Source organism: Carya illinoinensis, chromosome 6, assembly GCF_018687715.1.
Source record: "Carya illinoinensis cultivar Pawnee chromosome 6, C.illinoinensisPawnee_v1, whole genome shotgun sequence".
NCBI classification, from domain to species: domain Eukaryota; kingdom Viridiplantae; phylum Streptophyta; class Magnoliopsida; order Fagales; family Juglandaceae; genus Carya; species Carya illinoinensis.
The window spans coordinates 12,589,204-12,602,500 of record NC_056757.1 but is presented as its reverse complement, the minus strand read 5'-3'; the positions used below and the strand labels follow the sequence as shown (position 1 = coordinate 12,602,500).

Here is a 13,297-nt window from a genome sequence, read left to right as displayed (position 1 = left end):
CAAAAAAAAATAAGAATAAACTAATCCCCGGCAACGGCGCCAAAAACTTGACCGGTGCAAAACTGCAAGTGCACAGTATCGTAGTTTTATAGTAAAGTAATAAGAAGAGTATCGTCCTCAGGGATTGGTACCTTACTCTTGCCAAATACCAAAATTATGCTAATCTCAATTTTATCTAGAGGAATCGCTAAGGTTTTTGTAGTAGCAAATAAAACTAGATCAACTCAAGAGAAATAAGCAAAGAAAGTAAAACTGATGTTTGAAGATCAAATTCAATAGGGAAGAAAACTTCTAGGAAATCGATTTCACCATAATTCTTCACTATGCTTTTCTCATCCAGCTAATTTAACTTAAACCTCTTTTGTCTATTAGCAAATCTCTAATTCATCCAAAAGCCTCTTTCGATAGTCAATTGGAATTGATTCTAGTTTATCAATTCACACAAGAGTATGCAAATTAAATAATCAAGAACGCAATAAGACCAATGATTTAATTACTACACAGGTTCATACAAGTCTTTCGATCTCTATACTTACCTATGCTGAAATATCCAAGATCTACCCTATGATTCCCTCTTTCGATAGCAAATCACAAGATTAATAATCATCTAATCAATGGCCAGTTAATTAGAAGCATTAAACTCAGAATAAATCAGATAAACAAAGAGAGAATTGCATTAAATTAGCATGGACAAACAAGCATAGTTCGGAATTAGGTTACATCGTTTTCCTAGAAAGAAGAAAATTTAGCTCATACTAGAATTGGAATTCAACATAAACGAATTCACCATAATTATTCTGAGAAGATGGGAAGAAGAAAATAAACACTGAAAAATCCTCCTTGCAGCCTCAACTGGTCGTCAAAAGCTCAAGAGAACGATTCAACGCCTTTCTCCCGTCCGTGCTCGTGTAAGAATCCAACGTACGTGCAATAAATTGGAATTCCGTCTCCAAAACAAATGATTTGAATCCCTCTAGCTATGTTTTTCTCTCCCAAAGAGTGTTCTCCAGTCAAAAACCGCGGCTCTAGAGTGAAGAATGGCCTTTTATATGGTCCCACGGCGGAAAACCTAAAATCTGTCAAAATACGATGTTCGCTCGAGCGGGGTGTCGAGCGCGCGTCGAGCGTTCGACTCTGCCTGATTTCGCTCGAGCGTCCTATCGAGCACACATCGAGCGTTCGACTCTGCCTGATTTCGCTCGAGCGGCCAATGTCTCCGCTCGAGCGATCTTCGTTTTTCAGCAACCTGCTCGAGCTCCCTGTCGAGCGGCAGTCGAGCATTTGAATCTGCCTGAATTCGCTCGAGCGGCCAAAAGCCTCTGCTCGAGCGAACTTGTAAAATCTGCAATATGAAATTTTGCAATCCATCACAAACATATCCATGCCCTGTATGGGCTGACCAAGGATGAACATGGCCCTTTTTGGTGCAATTCACTCGTCGGGTTGTCCTGCCATACGTCCTTTCTCTCTTCTGATGAGTGCAACTTCCCCTGACCCGCTTCCCGATCATCATCTGCTTCTGCCTGCTCCCTGGAGAGGGGCCCTGAGTTGGGGATTCTGGTGACCTGCCATACTTCTTCACGTTAACTAAAGAAGGGAACACACTGGGTGCTCTCATCCACTGACCGTATTGATCTTGGGACTGGGAGGTTTGGCTAAAATTGGGGCATTTACCATTTGCATGTTTTAATAAACTGCACTTGAAGTAGAAATTTGGAAGGCGTTCCTATTTGAAGTATGACAAGCTTTGTTTTCTAGCCAAATTAACCATCCGGCTGCTTGTCAGGGGCTTTGTGACGTTCACCTCCACTTTGAGTCTTAGAAAGCTTCCCCATGCAGCCCCTGATCATCTACTTCCACCTCAAGGACCTTACCAATGGCTGCACCTATTCTTTCCCCCAAGTGATTGTTCATGCCTGCGAAGGGAAGGTTGTGCACTTGGACCTAGTGGGGTTTTGAGTTGAACTTCACCTTGTTTGGGGTGAGTTCACCTTCGAACTCCTTGAGGCATATAAGGTGTCAGTCGAAAGACCAAGGCCTTCCTTGCAGGACCTTCCTCTTATCGGCTAGGAGTTGAAACTCCAAGAGGAACTTGTTGGGTCCAAATTCCTTAAAGGTAATCCAGCCTGTAGTGGTCCAAACCTTGGCCATGGTGGTTTTGAACACTTCACGGTTCGTTGTTCTATCATTTAGTATTGCTGCAAGAAGACATAGTCTACCTCTAAGCCATAAGAGATGTCACATCTAGAGTGAACCTGAGGAAAGAAAAAATATTACTAATCTGCAGGCCATATCATTTGATCTCAGAGGTATGGTCCAGCGCCATGTGGGAGACCCTTATTAGGGAAAGGTCTGCGGGATTGGACCCAAGGACACAAATCTCATATGGGTAAAGGAATTCCTTGTGGTGATTTGGGTGGGGCATTTCCATATAGCTTCACATAGCAATGCAGGTAAAGAAAGTCCCCGTGTTGATCAAGTGAAAAATTATTTGTGATGTTTTGGGTGAGGTACTCCACATGTTGACAAGGTAGAGAGATTCTCTTTGTTAACAGGTGGAGTGATTTCTCATTGTGTTTTGGTGAATGTATTTCACGTGTTGACCGAATAGAGAGATTCTCTGTGTCCAATAGGTGGAGTGATTCCTTATATTTGGTGTTCTCACGACAGCTCCTAGTTATTTATTTTTTATTCCTCGCTACACTTACGAATATATGTGTTTAATAGGGTGATTCCTCGCCATGCTTATGATTATATGTGTTTTCACAATGAGTGATTCCTCCCCATGCTTATGAATATATGTTACTTAGAGGGTGATTTCTCGACATGCATAAGATGTATGTGTTTTCAACTTTATTTACATAAACTTGTGCATACATATTCATTACTATTTCCTTTCATTATTAGTACTGTCATGGGCTTTAACTTGTTGAGGTTTCATTTAAATATAATCATGATGGTCCTACTACAGTTTCACTCCTCTAAACCGTAGACTTTGATGTAGATGTAGCCTAGGGGTGTTACCTTGAGGAAGAAAGACCATCCCGGCAGGAGGAATAGCCATTGGTGCCTGTCCCCATTTTGCTTTAGTAGTTATGTAAATTTCACAATGTTTATTGTAGTTGGGCGACAACAAATTTATGGTTCTTTATATTTTGATGTTAGTAATGAGCTTATAATGGAATGTAATTATATTTGGGACAAAGCTATAGTGACATACGCATTTTATTATTGACGAAAGAGTATTTGTACACTTCTCTAGTACTGCTATATTAGTCTCCGACTAATCCCCTTTACTTATTCTACTATAATTATTGTTAAACACTTGTGCCTAGCACACGGGCAAACAAGATTCCCATGCCTGAAGAGGAATATAGCCAATCAACTCACATCTCGACGTTGAACTACAGGGGCGCCACACCAAATACCCATACAAATCAAATGGCGGCCAAGACATATAGCAAAAGCTCACCATCCTGCTGCTATGTAGCTCAGTACCAGCAATACAAGCTGTCAACACCACAGAGATATGCATGCCCCTTATGATCATGCTCAGGCATAGCGCCACCATATCACCTAAATGGGTGCTAGCCAACTTTTCTAAGATCGTGTTTGCTGCCTTGCTCAATCAAATTCCGATGCCACACCAAGGTAGCGCAACCAGAATCTTGCCTAAATAGGCGCCCATTACCTCGCCAAGGAAAGTGCTCCTCATGGGCGGAAACCCTGATTTGTCAATCACACACGGAAAGATGATTTTGCTAGCATCAAACCAGGTACCAACTGGATGGGATTAGAATGACCCTCAAGATTGGAGCAATAAATGCATGTGACCTTATGGATCATTTTAGTGAACGAGATGTAAATCCCAATACAGCATGCTGTATTGGCGACCAAATGGCAGTTACTGATCCTTAGAGGTAAGAGAGAATTTAATGCAGTCTCCTCAATGTCAAGCATTACAAGGAATAATTCCCCGTTTCTACCACCAGCAGATAAACTATAAAGCCTTATTTCTCTGTTGTCTTCAAGTATTTTGACTTTAATCTTCAGAGTGTTTGAAGCTGGACCATTCCACCTGAATCTATTGTGTTGCAGGTTTTGAAGTAAGGATTCCAAGGAAGTTTTTGCTAGGGAGTCAAAAACAGTGTATCGACAAGGTTAATGAAGTAGAAGATATTGAGGCTATTGCTATGTTGCTATATATAAGGTGTACAAATGAGTTCCTATTTAGAGTTAGTTACTTATTCTTGAAAGTGACTGAGGCCACCAATTCCACTTCTCCACTTTATCAAGTATGGGTAACTTGGTGCATAAGATTCAAGATCTTTTGAAAAAATGTTCATGACTATGAGGTGTGTCGTGCAAGACAAAGGCAATGAAACAGTTCACCAACTACTTAAGACATGCTTAGTACGTGAATGATTTACTTATGTGGTGGGGATCTCTTTTAGAGCTCATTAAGCCAAATATACTTGTGATTGATATGCTGTAATCCTTTGGGATTGTCGAATGAAATTCAAATTAAATAACTGTCGTATTTCTAACATTATACACAATATTTATCTCAATCAAGATATACAAATGGTATATAAGAAACTTAAAGAGGATCCTCAATTTATATACGTAAATGTTTTTATTCTCTGCGATTTTTATTTAGCTAAATACTTTTTCTTTTATCAAATAGTCTTAAAGCTTCAAAGAAAAACAGAAAATACCTTGGCAAGGATAAATAATTGAACAATGCTACATCTTAAAGCTTTTTATCCATTGTCACACTTGTTGATGTGATAGATTTCAAATGGTTTCATCAGTCAAATACTTAAATAAACAAGCACATAAAATATGCCACGTTGATTTTGTGATTGTGGATGATAAAATGTGTAAAGAAGAACATCATTTCATTAAATATTTTTTAAATAATATATATATATATAAGAACCAAAAAAAAAAAAAATACATAGAAAATTTTATCAAATGTGTAACCCAAATTCAAGATTTTTTTTTTTAAATTTATTTATAGTGGAAATGTCATAAAGCGTGTTTTTTTTTTACCAATCAAAATCTAAGTCTGTACAAGCATTTTCCAAAGCTAACAACTTTCTAGATGTAGAGGATGATATCTATATTGATGGCGTTCCGAGCCATTGCCTATGCGAGACTTACCATAGGTCTTGTGTATTTTCTTAGGGATCTTATTAGATTTTAGAGTTATTATATTTCTTAAATTGGTGTGTAAAGCACACAAATTCACATTACTTAAATAGTAAAATTTAATTTATAAAATTCAAATTTTAAAAATTTATTGTTCAAGTTAAATTATACCATGTAAGTATTTGAATAAGTGTGCTCTACATACTAATTTAATAATATAATTTTTCTTAAATTTAGTGTCATTCTCAATTGTAGTTACTTTCCAAGAAATCCAAACTTTGAGGCATCACACTCCCAATGCAGATACCAACAAAATGTTAAATTCAATGTGCCAAATGCCCAAATTGTATGGTTTGGTTTGTAAAATTTATATTTTAAAATTTATTTTTCAAATTGAATCATGTCTCAGGGATTGTGTGCGGTGTGAAGATCATTAAATAGAATTAGTCTTTGTTAAATGAATCAATAAACGAAATTAATAACCGCAGTAAACAAGTTAAAATCTATTCACTTGTTTCTTAGAGTTAATTGCAAAATTAGTACTTGGATTTTTACATTTTTACAATTCTAGACCTCAGTTTTCAACTTTTGCATAATTGGTATCTGAGATTGGCCGGGGAAGATAAGATTACATGGAGGCAAGCAAAGGATGAAAGATTCCAGTAAAAACAGCTTACAAGTTGCTGACAGATGTAGAGATTGGGCTGGAGATTGGGCTAGATGATAAAATATGTTGAAAGTTGCCACGTGTTAGCCTTTGGTTGTATGCTACGTGTTAGCTTTTGGTTTATGGTGTATAAATTGATTCTACGTATCGGCCAACCAAAGAGTATCACGTGTCCTTTCATTAGTTTTATAAGCGAAAAGTGTAAAATATATCTAATTGCCACTTTCTTAAATTTCGAGTCCTGATTTAAAAATTTAAAAATTGAGGCCTCAAATTACAAAAATGTGATAAGTTTGATACTATTTTTTATTAGAATACGTGTTAGTCTTTAATTGGTTCACACGTAGCATTAATATACACATCAATCACGTGTGACATATTGATCCCACACCAAATTAACAAAGATTCATTTTCAATTAAATCAAGGATAAATTCAAATATCAATTTGTGGATTAAGATCCCAACCTAATCCCTATCTTGGAAAGACTATTTTAAAAAATAAATAAAAATGAAATTGGCTTAATTATCTTATGATTCTTATATTTTTAATTATATTCTCTTAAGTTGCGTTTAGATAGTAAGTTAATTTCAGACATAATAATAAATAAATAATAAAATAATAATTATAAAATGTTAAATAATAATAAAAAATAATAAAAATATAATTAATAGTAGTGCAGTATACTGCTTAATCCTAGTGTTATTAATTTTGTTTTCTAATTTACTCTCTCCATGGTGTCACATTCACTTTAGTTTTCGCTAAATTTTTTAAACGAAAGTACACAGAAGGAATCCATTAGAAAAATTATAAATGGGAAGATTAAAACAATAAAATAAAAAAGATTGAAAGAGTGAAAAGATAGAGATATAGAACAAACTCATTATTAATTAAAAGAAATATTTAATTTACACAAGAATCTCATAAAAAATTCACAAAACTGATATAATTTTTGGATACATTAAATTATAAAGATATTTTACTATAAATATATTAAGGTCTCGTTTGTTTTCGTGACTAAAAATCAAAACTTTAAAAATTTTTCAAAGTTTTCGTACTGTCAGAAGTTTTACAAAAACAAACACACATTTTGATTTACCAGTTTTCATCTCAAAAGATTTCAAATTTTTTCTCAGGTTTTCATCTCAAAAAATCTTAAGTTTCTTTTCAAGTTTTCATCTCAAAAGATCTCAAGTTTTCATCTAAAAAAAATTACACTATTGGTAAATAAATAAATAAAGGAAGTAGGCAAAAAAAAAACAAAATGGTTAAAAAAAAAAGGGAAGCAGAAAAAAAAATCATTATTGGTAAATAAATAAACAAATGAAGCAAAAAAAAAAAAAAAAAAAAGACCAAATGGTTAAAAAAAAGGATGCACCAAAAAAAAAATCATCATTAGTAAATAAATAAACAAAATAAGTAGAAAAAAGAATTTTGACCAAATGGTTAATAAGAAAGGAAGTAGCAAAAAAAAAAATACATTATTGGTAAATAAATAAACAAATGAAATAACAAAAAAAAAAAGACCAAATGGTTTCTCTCAGTTAAAAAAAAAGGAATCAGCAAAAAAAAAATACACCATTAATAAATAAATAAACAAAAGAAGCAGAAAAAAATAGAAAAATAAAAAAAAGAATTGCAGCATTGGTAAATAAATAAAATATTATAAAAAGCACTATAAATATTTGTGGGTCTCATCATATTACTAACTATAATAAAGTCAAACTAATCTCATCTCATTTAGGACTGGGCAACCGGGTACCGGACCGGGTATCCGGGTATACCCGGCCCGGAACCCGGATTCCAAATCCGGGCCGGAGTCCGGCCCGGATATACCCGGGTTACGACCGGGCTGAAACCTGGATTGATCCGGGTTTTTACAACCCGGAAATCCGGGTTCCGGCCTCAACCCGGTTTTTTTTTTTTTTTTTTTTTTTTAAGTCTATATTATTAAACTTTTTCCAGAAAAAATGTATTGCGGCACTCTCTTTATTTTTCAGATCTTTGCGCATAATGTTCGTTCAAAATTCACTTCAAAGGTATCCGGGTACCCGGCCCGGATGCACCCGGGTTTTAGAAACCGGGTACCGGCCCGGGTGTTTTCCGGACCGGTGCCCGTAATCGGAACCCGGTTATCCGGGTTATGGACCGGGCCGGAAAAAAATCCGGCCCGGTTGCCCAGCCCTAATCTCATTTCTAAAAATAAACACATATTTCATCTAATCTCATCTTATCTCATCTCAACATATCTCAAAATTTTTATTTCATCTCATCTTTAAAAATAAATATATATTTTATCTAATTTCATCTCATCTCATCTTATTTCATCTTATTTCATATAACGAAGCTTTAATGTATTAGAAGTTATCTACATTAATTTATAAATTTTATTTTTATAAACATTTTATTTTTGTCAACATCACACTTCTACAGAACGCATCTCTAGTATCTTCCGTTCTCTTGATTTTGTTTTGTTTTGGCGTTTTCTGTCGGAATTAAATATCTGCATGTGATGTCCAATTGTCCACTGCAGACTGCAGAGGTATTTTACTGTCGTAGGAAAATTCTCAGAAAGAAATAATATTTATAATTATAATTATATAAATATCGTATAGTCTTTTTTAAAAAAATAAATTAATATATAATTTATATAAAAAATTAATTTTTTAATAATAAATTTTATTTTTTTAAAAATAATTACACAATATTTACTATATATATATCATTACTCTTATTAGAAATACAGCCTTTTTTCCACTTGTTCGTAGCCAGTACCCTAGTCCATTGCAGACTCTCTACATCTATTGACTATATTCTCTCCACCGCGGCACCGCTTCCCCTTATATGTCTACAACAGGGCTACCTGTTTGTATTATCGGTTTCTCCAAAAACATGGCGACCCACCGTCCATGTCTTCTTACTTTCACCCTTTCCCTTCCTCTTCTTCTCTGCTTCCTTTCCTTCTCTCTTCCCGTCCACTCCGACGATGCGCAAGTCATGAACCTTCTCAAACAGAGCATCGAAAACTCCGACTCTCTCAGATGGTCCGACCCCGACCCATGTAACTGGGCTTACATTAGATGCGACGGATCGAAGCGGATCCACGCCATCCAAATCAAGGGCTTGAACCTCAGTGGCACGCTTCCCAACGAGCTCCGGAACCTCTCCGCCATGACCCAGTTCGAGGTCCAGCAAAACCAGTTCACCGGTCCATTCCCCAGCTTTGCAGGCCATGGCTCGCTTCTCACAATCATAGCCCACACCAACCGCTTCACTTCCTTCCCCACCGATTTCTTCACCGGCATGACGGCCTTGCAATCAATAGCCATCGATTACAACCCCTTCTCTCCGTGGACCATCCCGGAGAGTATCAAAGACGCAACTTCGCTAAAGTTCTTCTCGGCCAACAGCGTCAATCTCACCGGTGAAATCCCAGACCTTTTCAGCACTTTGGTAAGTTTGGCGGACCTGCATTTGGCCTTTAATAAACTCCAAGGCGAATTGCCTCCGAGCTTTGCGGGTTCGGGAATTCAGACCCTTTGGTTAAACGGACAGCAGGGTAATAATAAGCTTAATGGTACAATTGCGGTGCTGGCCGGTATGGAATCCTTGACTTCTGTTTGGTTACATGGGAACCAGTTAACGGGTCCGATACCGGACTTTTCCAGAGTGGAACGCTTGCAGGATGCTAGTTTTAGGGACAACCAACTAACGGGTATTGTTCCGGCATCATTGGTGAATCTTCCAAACCTTATAACAGTGAACTTAACGAATAATTTGCTTCAAGGGCCGCGGCCGACGTTTGGTCGGAATGTGAACCTTGACATGAGGGAAGGCAGCAATAGTTTCTGCACGGAAAACCCCGGTGGTGCCTGCGATGGGCGTGTTAATGATTTGCTATCGGTTGTGGAGGCGTTCGGTTACCCGGAAACTTTTGCAGAGAATTGGAAAGGAAATGATCCTTGTAATAACTGGAAGGGGATTGTATGCGTTGGCGATGGCAACATTACGATTGTTAATTTTCAGAGAATGGGTCTCTCAGGGACGATTTCTCCGAAGTTTTCTCTGCTTGCGTCGATGCAAAAATTGATTCTGTCTGATAATAATCTGACAGGTACTATCCCTACCGAGCTAACGGCATTGCCTAATCTTAAGTTTCTCAACGTTTCAAACAATAAACTGCATGGTAATGTCCCATCTTTTAGAAGTAATGTGGAAGTGATTACAGTTGGGAACCCTGATATAGGAAAGGATTTTTCTCCACCGGGTTCACCTTCCAATCCAGATGGTGGTGGTGGTGGTGGTGGTGGTGATGGAAATGTTAAGAAACAATCCAAGGCTGGTGGAGCGATTGTGGGGGGTGTTTTCGGCTGTGTTGGCGCGTTGCTATTAGTTGGAGTTGTTGGTTTCTGTCTGTTTAGACGAAAACATTATCGTTCTGGGAAAGTACAAAGTCCACATACTGTTGTAATACATCCGCAACATTCAGGGGAACAGGATGCCTTGAAGATCACTGTTGCTGAGCGTAGTGTTAATGGTGGAGCGAATGAAGCTTTCAGTCCCGGAAGTAATGGACATGGTGACATTCACGTTGTGGAGGCTGGTAGTATGGTCATTTCCATTCAAGTTTTGAAGAACGTGACCAACAATTTCAGCGAGGAAAATATATTGGGTAGAGGGGGATTTGGAACTGTTTACAGAGGAGAGTTGCATGATGGGACGAAGATTGCAGTGAAGAGAATGGAATCGGGGGCAGTGGGTGAAAAGGGCCTTTCTGAATTCATGTCTGAGATTCAAGTTCTTACTAAGGTTCGACACAGACACTTGGTTGCTCTTCTTGGGTACTGTTTGGATGGAAATGAGAAGCTTCTTGTCTATGAATACATGCCTCAGGGGACTCTTAGTCAGCATCTATTTAACTGGAGAGAGATAGGGTTGAAATCACTTGAATGGACAAGAAGGTTGACCATTGCCTTGGATGTCGCCAGAGGTGTTGAATATCTACATGGTTTGGCCCATCAAAGCTTTATCCATAGGGATCTTAAACCATCCAACATTCTTCTTGGAGATGATATGAGAGCAAAAGTTTCAGACTTTGGATTGGTTCGACTTGCTCCAGAAGGAAAATTCTCCGTTGAGACTAGACTGGCTGGAACTTTCGGGTATCTCGCTCCCGAATATGCAGGTAATCTTTTCTAAGATTAGAAGTACTAAGTAAAGTTCTACTCTTTCGGATGCACAGAAAAATCTTTAGTTCATTGTCCTTGAAAAAACCAATTAAAAGAGATATTGGATTTTAATATAAGCAAGACGTAAATGTCAAACCATCATATATATAACAAAGTAGGTTAGGAGGAATAACCTGAATAGGGAATGAGGCTGCAACAAGGTGAAAATCAAATTAATATCACATCCTTACAGAAAAGCCATTTTATAGTAGAGTAGGAACACTGGCAGTAGTTTTTATGGAATAGCAAATGGCAGTACATTATCTATTTCACCAACTACAATTGAGGGTTCCATTCTGAGAAAACAATTGTATCGATTCAACTGCCTGTAAACAACTTTCAGGATGAAGTAACACAACAACGAGTGATGGAGCTTTTGTCAATATGTATTATGAAGACACTGACTTTGGACTTAAAACATCTCTCTCTGGTTTGAGGATTAGAGGTCAAATAATGACCGTGCAGACTCCGGTACCCAACTACATGGCTTGTTCTGTAGTCTATTTTGGTGCATTTACTTTGATTACTCCTCCTTCACATTTATTTTGATTACTTATTTTTGTTTGTACCTTTGTTTATTTAGTGTCTGTTTTGTTGTTGGTTATATTTATATACCAAAGGTTTAAGATAAGAGTTGGCGTGGGAGAAGTAATCAGTTTGTAATTACAAAGTTGACCTACTTTTTATTCTACTTCTTTGATTAGTTTAAGGTAGTATTAGAACTTTTCTTTAATCAAATACTATAGTAACTAAACAGAAGTCCATTCTGATGGTTGTTATTCATATGCCAAACTATGCCCCCTGCATCCCTCCCTTTTGCTTGATATTATACCATAGCAAGTACAGGTCGTTGTTCTGATTTTGCTTTCTGGTCAATTATCAATTCTGGTGATTCTGACATTAAAATTACATGGTTGACTTGGCAGTGACTGGAAGGGTGACTACCAAGGTTGATGTTTATAGCTTTGGTGTGATTCTAATGGAGCTGATCACTGGTAGAAAAGCACTGGATGAATCCCAGCCTGAAGAAAGGTTGCACCTAGTCACATGGTTTCGCAGAATGCACCTTAGCAAGGATACATTCCAGAAGACCATCGACCCAACTATTGAACTGGACGAGGAAACCCGTGCCAGCATTAGTACTGTTGCAGAGTTGGCTGGTCACTGCACTGCGAGGGAGCCCTATCAGAGGCCCGACATGGGCCATGCAGTGAATGTGCTTTCATCTCTTGTTGAGTTCTGGAAACCAGCAGAACCAGATGCCGAGGATATGTATGGAATTGACCTTGATATGCCATTGCCACAAGCACTCAAAAAGTGGCAGGCATCCGAGGGAATTAGTAATTTGGATGAATCATCTTCTTCATCTTTCCTTGCTAGTGGGGACAATACCCAAACTAGTATTCCAACTCGTCCATCCGGGTTTGCAGAATCATTTACATCGGCAGATGGACGTTGAAGCTTGGGAATGAAGTTGGGTTATTCTTGATGGCTCCAACTGCTTCATCTTTTCTATTCCTTCTACCCTTTGCTCCTTACTCTTCTTTTTTTTTTTTCCCTTCTTTTGTGAGGTTGTCCTCTATGCTTTTTTTCTTCCTATAATATTTGAATTTTGGACGGTTCTCATTTTAAGATTATACAGGGGAAGCTGATCTTTAATGATCATCCATTTTGAGATTGACATGGATAGAATCTACCTAGCATAAAGAAATTGTTCAGTCGTTATGTCCACAAATCACCATAAGATTTTGATGGCTTTACTCAAATTCTATAGAAAAACCATACTCGAAAGTTGTCCTTTATTCGCCTTAGTTCTTTGCAATAGATTCTGCTGTCGTCACCTAGAGTTGATCTTGTTGCACAGGTGTTACTTTTACCAAGCTTTTTATAATTATTCTTCGCCTCAAAATTGCCTTGGGAAATTTTTGATACTCTACTACTGACTGCTTAGTATTATGTTTCTGAGCCGCGATTTAAACACGAGAAGAACATGAATAGTAAAACTGTTTATGCCCTCTGTTTTCTTTTTGCTTTGTGCATTCTTCTCTTTGTTTAGCATTACAGTTACACTTCTTACATTAGTTGAGTTTGAGATGCTGTCATTTTAACAGTGAAGTTTCGAGTTATATATTTTGACTTGTGTGTGGTCTCTTGCACAGGAGTGTAATCGGTTTGTTTTGGATGATAAATATGAAAAAAAAAAAAAATTAAAATAAGTGTGGTGTGTAAAGTGTGGGAATGATAAATAGA

The 13,297-nt window shown here is 37.4% G+C and overlaps 1 protein-coding gene across 1 annotated transcript; it reads left to right on the top strand.

Annotated features, from left to right (window-relative positions):
• Positions 1-8,570: 8,570 nt before the first annotated feature.
• Positions 8,571-12,710, top strand: LOC122313425 (receptor protein kinase TMK1-like). Its single transcript, XM_043128409.1, has 2 exons — positions 8,571-11,004; positions 11,974-12,710. Exons 1-2 carry the CDS (start codon positions 8,664-8,666, stop codon positions 12,504-12,506), a joined length of 2,874 nt encoding a protein of 957 aa, XP_042984343.1. The 5' UTR covers positions 8,571-8,663; the 3' UTR covers positions 12,507-12,710.
• Positions 12,711-13,297: the final 587 nt, after the last annotated feature.